The sequence below is a fragment of the Diaphorina citri genome, unplaced genomic scaffold (assembly GCF_000475195.1).
Source record: "Diaphorina citri unplaced genomic scaffold, Diaci psyllid genome assembly version 1.1 scaffold487, whole genome shotgun sequence".
NCBI lineage: Eukaryota > Metazoa > Arthropoda > Insecta > Hemiptera > Psyllidae > Diaphorina > Diaphorina citri.
Window position 1 is genome coordinate 122,837 of NW_007377922.1, and position 8,285 is coordinate 131,121.

Below are 8,285 nucleotides of genomic sequence, written 5' to 3' on the forward strand. Positions count from 1 at the left end.
GGACACAGCAGGATTATCGTACACAGCATCTGACATATTACCGTGCACAGCAGGATTATCGTACGGATATCTCCAGGTCTGCACTAATAGTGGTAATATTTCACGTCAGAAATTCTCATATCTTTCTTCTCTTGGTCGAGGGTAAATAATACTTTACCTATCATAGGTACCTATTTATTCCCACCTCTAGAAACCGTAAATGGAAATGGTGGAGGACAAAATTAAAATCTCGAAGACTCTATTTCGATAAATATTAGAGAAGTAAGGGAAGATCCTTTGACATACATATCTCGTTTTGAAGATTGTATAAAAATGATAGTAATTTATTTTATATCATACTAGCATTTATATTATTTATATTTATACCATGTGCCTTCTTGACTTTTACATTTGCTGACATTTCTTTCCTACCCACTTCAGAAATGTACATATTTGACGCAATTTTCTTTTTCCTTAGCAAGGGTTTTGGTAAGAGATACAATGGACGTTCTGGATTTATACTATTAAGCACCAGACAGTTTTCAAATAAAATTCACTCCTGTCTCCTATCAACTCACATATTACCGTACACAGCAGGATTATCGTACACAGTATCTCACATATTACCGTACACAGCAGGATTATCGTACACAGCATCTGACATATTACTGTACACAGCAGGATTACCGTACGGATATCTCCAGATCTGCACTAATAGTGGTAATATTTCACGTCAGAAATTCTCATATCTTTCTTCTCTTGGTCGAGGGTAAATAATACTTTACCTATTCCTGTCTCCTATCAACTCACATATTACCGTACACAGCAGGATTATCGTACACAGCATCTGACATATTACCGTACACAGCAGGATTATCGTACACAGCATCTGACATATTACCGTACACAGCAGGATTACCGTACGGATATCTCCAGATCTGCACTAATAGTGGTAATATTTCACGTCAGGAATTCTCATATCTTTCTTCTCTTGGTCGAGGGTAAATAAGACTTTACCTATCATATTGTGACATGGAGATTATTTTAGCCGAGGAGTTTTTGCTTTTGTTCGCCTGTAGGACACAACATGTTTGAAGAAAACTAGAATGTAGGGAGAGAAATACAAAGTTTCCTTTTACTTCATAAGATTACGATTATGTATCCCTAACAAGAAGCTGTACGAAAGTTTTCCTTTTAATCAAGATAAGCTTGACGTTCGCAAGCCTCTCAATACGTTTCTACAGCCAAAATACAAAGTTTAGAGTGAAAGGTACGTAGAGGGAGAGGGAGAGAGAGAGAGAGAGAGAGAGTGAGAGAGACGGAGAGAGAGAGAGGAGAGAGGGCTTATTTTTTATTTCTTGACATTTTAACATTTCCTGGGGTGACATGGAGATTATTTTAGCCGAGGAGTTTTTGCTTTTGTTCGCCTGTAGGACAAAACATGTTTGAAGAAAACTAGAATGTAGGGAGAGAAATGCAAAGTTTCCTTTTACTTCATAAGATTACGATTATGTATCCCTAACAAGAAGCTGTACAAAAGTTTTCCTTTTAATCAAGATAAGCTTGACGTTCGCAAGCCTCTCAATACGTTTCTACAGCCAAAATACAAAGTTTAGAGTGAAAGGTATGTAGAGGAAGAGGGAGAGAGAGAGAGAGTGAGAGAGACGGAGAGAGAGAGAGGAGAGAGGGCTTATTTTTTATTTCTTGACATTTTAACATTTCCTGGGCATGAGAGAGACGGAGAGAGAGAGAGGAGAGAGGGCTTATTTTTTATTTCTTGACATTTTAACATTTCCTGGGCAATAATTCATAAAAGGAGGGAGAGAGAGAGAGGAGAGAGGGCTTATTTTTTATTTCTTGACATTTTAACATTTCCTGGGCAATAATTCATAAAATCTAAACCAGCATCATACGTCACTGCATGGGGTTAAAAGCACCCAGGAAATTCACTTTTTTTTATCCCAAGAAAATTTAGGAGGAAAAGATTTGAATTATGGCAGGTAGGTAACTAAATTGTGGTAAGAAGTTAGATGTAAGAAAGTTTTGGGTGAAAACCCCTGAAACTCAGCTTACTTTCTGGACCTCAGAATATTTTCAAACTTATTAATGGGATTACGAACACGAAAAGACGTTACTCAAAAAGATTTGAATTATGGCAGGTAGGTAACTAAATTGTGGTAAGAAGTTAGATGTAAGAAAGTTTTGGGCGAAAACCCCTGAAACTCAGCTTACTTTCTGGACCTCAGAATATTTTCAAACTTATTAATGGGATTACGAACACGAAAAGACGTTACTCAAGTTCATGCTTAAGGCTTTTTTTTGTCATGTATTTTAGGAGTAGGAATAATAAGTATACAGGGTGTCCACCAAAGTATGACCCACTCAAATTGTTCCGAATCTGTTGGAGTTTTCGAAAAATAAAAAAAAACTGTACCTCTTTGATTTTTGCAAAGAACTTTTTGGCAATATTGAAATTTGCGAACAAATTCGCGAAAACAGCGAACTTGGTACCAACTTTGGAATTTCAAATGAGAACCTCAAATTTTTATTGCATATTATTATTCTACGTAAAATTTCATGTACAATCGACTATCATATCAACTTTGAGCATTTACTGCCAGCTAGCTAGGCCGGTTAGGGTTAACTGTTCTCCTCCCTGTTTATAGTCCCACAGCCAAACGCTCGCCTGGTAAACAGAAGGGCGCAGCTTCGATCTCAGCCGAGGCATGGAATTTTATCCTCATGTACTTGAGAAACTGACTACATAATAACGGACCTCTAAGGGTTAGATAGTAGAAAACCCCTCTGGCATTAACCTCACCTAGTGGTGACCTTAAACTCGAGAGTCAATTACTATTATTAGTTTATTACTGAGATGAGTTAAGGGTACTTATTCTGATTTAAGAGATCCCTCAAGATGACTTGAGTTTTCTGCTTACACTGCTGGATCAAAAGAAATCTTGCTACAATCTACGTAAGTACAAGACTACGTACATAAAAGCTGCATGCCTATAAAATTGTATCCTTTTCTATTGATGTAGTAGTAACTAGTAGATAGAGTACAGATACGAGTATACTCCTATACGTTCCTTTTCCTTTCTGTTTCTTTCCTTTCTTCCACATGCCTGTTGTTTTCTTTTGAAGTACCTTCTTCCTTTTGCCTTCCATTTTCTTTTAATTAAAACCTAAGCAAAGTCTCGGGAGCACTCCCCATGCACTCCCAACTGCAAATGATAAAATATATCCAGCCAAATAGCTTGAAGACTGGAATATATTATCATATTTCTTCCACCCCTCCTCCACCATTAAAGTGCAGGTTTACAAGAACAAGCAACATCAAAAGAAGGAATCCAAGCTTTTAAACATCGCTCTAGGAGATGCTTTTTTGTACAGCTAAGAGCATTCTTTTTTTTAATGGAAAAGAGGAGGAAAGTACCCGTCGAATAGCAGGAGCAAGCCTCGTGACAGATACGAACTGAAAACCGGAAGGAAGTGACCAAGGCGAGAAATGGTGTATAAGAAGGGAACACATTTTGATTCTCTGTCTACTACAAAGGTTTTCAACTAATTATGGTCAAACATTGGAACCTCCTAGGTACAATGTCTAGATGAAAAACAAAATAATATGTACCTATGTACTTAGGTAAATAAAACAAAAACAAAATACCTACCTACCTACCTAGTTAGAGTTAGGTGTTGTTAAATTCATACCGAAACAATGTTTCAATTTGTATGAATGCCGTGTAATTGCTTGAGTAGCTTGAAGACTGGAATATATTATCATATTTCTTCCACCCCTCCTCCACCATTAAAGTGCAGGTTTACAAGAACAAGCAACATCAAAAGAAGGAATCCAAGCTTTTAAACATCGCTCTAGGAGATGCTTTTTTGTACAGCTTAGGCGTTAATAGATAAAACATACTTCATATCTATTATTTTTGAAACGTCGAAAGCATAAATAAATAATATTTTTTTAGGTACTTAGTGGTAACGGGGGAGAGCAGTGTGCTATTCCACCCCACTCCACTCTAATCTCGTTATCGCCGTGTTGTGATTTGGCTGAAATTTCTGGGTTTGAACATAATAAAAAATACTTGAACATACTCTAACACTTATGTGAACAAAGTGTGCTGGGTGCCCCCCTCCCAGACCTGTCAGACGTTTTCCTTTTCTTCCCCATTTCTAGTGGTGTGGGAGAGAATTTTACCTCATGTTGACTGTTGAGATTATCAAGTATTATCAACTAAGTAGATAATTATATTATATGCGTTAATAGATAATACATACTTCATATCTATTATTTTTGAAAAGTCGAAAGCATAAATAAATAATGATTTTTTTAGGTACCTACTTAGTGGTAACGGGAGAGAGCAGTGTGCTATTCTACCCCACTCCATTCTAATCTCGTTATCGCCGTGTTGTGATTTGGCTGAAATTTCTGGGTTTGAACATAATAAAAAATACTTGAACATACTCTAACACTTATGTGAACAAAGTGTGTTGGGTGCTCCCCTCCCAGACCTGTCAGACGTTTTCCTTTTCCTCCCCATTTCTAGTGGTGTGGGAGAGAATTTTACCTCATGTTGACTGTTGAGATTATCAAGTATTATCAACTAAGTAGAGTAGGAGAAATCCAACAAAATAATCTGTGTGGGGGGGTTTTCCCCCTTCGTAGTGTGTTATTGCCAAACTTTATCGAATGCCATCAAATGACTTTATAACTTTTTCGAATATTGGATGCATTTTCCACCAGCTTGTCAGTGGTTCTCACGAGGCTGAGAGGATTTCGAAACTTACTTCTGGGTAATATTCTCACAGGAATTTTCTTCTTCTTCTTCTCCTCCTGCTCCTCAAGTTGAATATTTTGGAATCAAAGGCCGATTATAAACCACACTTTTCAGTCATGACTACTTGTAAGCTCCTTTTGCCAAAAGCGTTTCGTTCGTTACTGATTTTCACGTTTTTTTATATTTTCTTATATCGAGGTGACAACAAGAATAATGTCTGCACCGGTAAAAAAAAAGAAAGAAAAAAAATGCCTTCTTGACTTTTACATTTGCTGACATTTCTTTCCTACCCACTTCAGAAATGTACATATTTGACGCAATTTTCTTTTATGCCTTCTTGACTTTTACATTTGCTGACATTTCTTTCCTACCCACTTCAGAAATGTACATATTTGACGCAATTTTCTTTTTCCTTAGCAAGGGTTTTGGTAAGAGATACAATGGACGTTCTGGATTTATACTATTAAGCACCAGACAGTTTTCAAATAAAATTCACTCCTGTCTCCTATCAACTCACATATTACCGTACACAGCAGGATTATCGTACACAGCATCTGACATATTACTGTACACAGCAGGATTACCGTACGGATATCTCCAGATCTGCACTAATAGTGGTAATATTTCACGTCAGAAATTCTCATATCTTTCTTCTCTTGGTCGAGGGTAAATAATACTTTACCTATCATATTGTGACATGGAGATTATTTTAGCCGAGGAGTTTTTGCTTTTGTTCGCCTGTAGGACAAAACATGTTTGAAGAAAACTAGAATGTAGGGAGAGAAATACAAAGTTTCCTTTTACTTCATAAGATTACGATTATGCATTCCTAACAAGAAGCTGTACGAAAGTTTTCCTTTTAATCAAGATAAGCTTGACGTTCGCAAGCCTCTCAATACGTTTCTACAGCCAAAATACAAAGTTTAGAGTGAAAGGTATGTAGAGGAAGAGGGAGAGAGAGAGAGAGTGAGAGAGACGGAGAGAGAGAGAGGAGAGAGGGCTTATTTTTTATTTCTTGACATTTTAACATTTCCTGGGCAATAATTCATAAAATCTAAACCAGCATCATACGTCACTGCATGGGGTTAAAAGCACCCAGGAAATTCACTTTTTTTTATCCCAAGAAAATTTAGGAGAAAAAGATTTGAATTATGGCAGGTAGGTAACTAAATTGTGGTAAGAAGTTAGATGTAAGAAAGTTTTGGGCGAAAACCCCTGAAACTCAGCTTACTTTCTGGACCTCAGAATATTTTCAAACTTATTAATGGGATTACGAACACGAAAAGACGTTACTCAAGTTCATGCTTAAGGCTTTTTTTTTTTTTTTTTTTTTTTCGTCATGTATTTTAGGAGTAGGAATAATAAGTATACAGGGTGTCCACCAATGTATGACCCACTCAAAGTGCTCCGAATCTGTTTTCGAAAAAAAAAAAAAAAAAAAAAACCGTACCTCTTTGATTTTTGCAAAGAACTTTTTGGCAATATTGAAATTCGCGAAAACAGCGAACTTGGTACCAACTTTGGAGTTTCAAATGAGAACCCCAAATTTTTATTGCATATTATTATTCTACGTAAAATTTCATGTAGGTACAATCGACTATTCGTTCATTTTTTGCGATTTGCGGTTTCGCGAATTCCACGAAATATCGCGAACATCAAAACTAACTGAAATGTACCTGTGTGACATATCATTTCACAATGTTTTTCCTTCATAAATCATGTGGTAACATCAGATTTAGGATTGAGAACATAAATTAATTATAAAACGGAAGTACCTAGTGCATAAAGATGCAGAAAAAAACACCTAGATATAGGTAATTATGTTTTCATTTCTTGGAAAATAATAATTTCTGCTGTTCTGTTCTTAAATTTAATTCGTGCGCTCATAAACAAGAAAAAGCTTTTATTGAAGTTTATAATGTTTCTTTTTACTCTTTATTATTTAACTTTTTAAAATCTTACCTCCCTTCTCCTCGATGAAACAGAAGTGTAAATTCCATTTTAGATGAAATATTGACACTTTCAGTCAAATGCTGAAGTGGTTATTGTTTGAACAATTTTTTCCCTACTGATCAATTTTTGAATAACAAACGAACATGTTACAAACCCACTCTTAAATTAATTGGATTCATAATAATCAAGCTCTCCTAATTGTTTCTTGATTAACTGAAAATGATTTGATTATAATTGCTGTTTTTTTCGTCAAAACTATTATTTATCAATTATATGAAATTATCTACTTCTTCTATAATTCGTCTGTGATTCTACAAAGAGCAAAACATTATTATTATAAAATTATCTTTACGTTAGATTTCAAGGTCGCGCACTGTAAACAAAGATTGACTACGATCTAATGATTTTTTACTTATGTATGTAAGAAGTAACAGTAAGAAGTTGAAACTAAATTTATTATACTGTTCTCAGGTTTTGTCTTATTTTCTTTAGTGTCAGATTTCTTGTGCACTACTAACAAGTAACGTAAGTAGTGCTATATATTATGTTCATACATATGTGTAATTTTCTCCTATGTAAAGGCTCAATTACACTGAGGCAAACATGTTGCACTAAAGCATGCGTCAAAATCAAAACCATCTTAATTGTTCATCAGTGTAATAGCGCCTTAAGGCTTGAATAACTACATAATATAACCATCTAAATACATAGATAGGAATAACCTCGTCAGATGCTTCTTTCCTTCATATTGTCTCAGTATATTTGCGCCTTAAGTACATAGAATCATAACAAGCAGAAGGTACTCGTCGCGGTCATTGCGTGAATGCAAAAAATTGAGGTCATTCATTCATGGCAAGCATAGACGATGAGTTTGCACAAAATAGAGGACAATACCGGTAACAGAAATTAGACAATTGTCTCATTGACAGCAATGCCTAGTTGCCTAATGAGATGACAATCGAGTAGAGAAATTGTAATTGACTATTATTGTAATATTATTACAATGTTCAAATTTGTTGTCTGTGAATATTCAAGGACGAACAGTGGAGCTTGACGTCATAGCATGGAGTCTGGTTTACATAACTTCATGACCTCAACCTCAAGAAAATGAGGGACCTACTTCTCCAAACTCTCTAGTAGGTATTCCGTAAGATCAACACTCCAGATTTCAAAGTAAATACCACTCTTTGTGACTTTAGCATTCAACACATAATAACTTCATGACCTCAACCTCAAGAAAATGACCTATTTCTTCAAACTCTCTAGTAGGTATTCCGTAAGATCAACACTCCAGATTTCAAAGTAAATACCACTCTTTGTGACTTTAGCATTCAACACATAATTTCTCCAAACTCCCTAGTAGGTACCTATTCCGTAAGATCAACACTCCAGATTTCAAAGTAAATACCACTCTTTGTGACTTTAGCATTCAACACATAAAAATAAATAAATTAGGTACCTAATAACATCTAAAGATAGGTGGTTGATGATAGATCTCAACCTTTCTCGTTATTCAATTTTCTCCTCTTTGTAGAATAGATGATGATTTTCACGACAAAAATTTCC

General features: G+C 35.6%; 1 protein-coding gene across 1 annotated transcript in view; it reads right to left on the reverse strand.

Annotated features, from left to right (window-relative positions):
- LOC113467488 (5-hydroxytryptamine receptor-like) overlaps nucleotides 1-875 on the reverse strand; it is a 36,492-nt gene extending 35,617 nt beyond the window's left edge. Inside the window, exons 1-2 of the mRNA XM_026823697.1 lie at nucleotides 790-875; nucleotides 565-685 (exon numbers count right to left, since the gene is read on the reverse strand). Coding sequence (XP_026679498.1) covers nucleotides 565-685; nucleotides 790-875 — 207 coding nt within the window. The remainder of the gene's footprint in view (nucleotides 1-564; nucleotides 686-789) is intronic.
- Nucleotides 876-8,285: the final 7,410 nt, after the last annotated feature.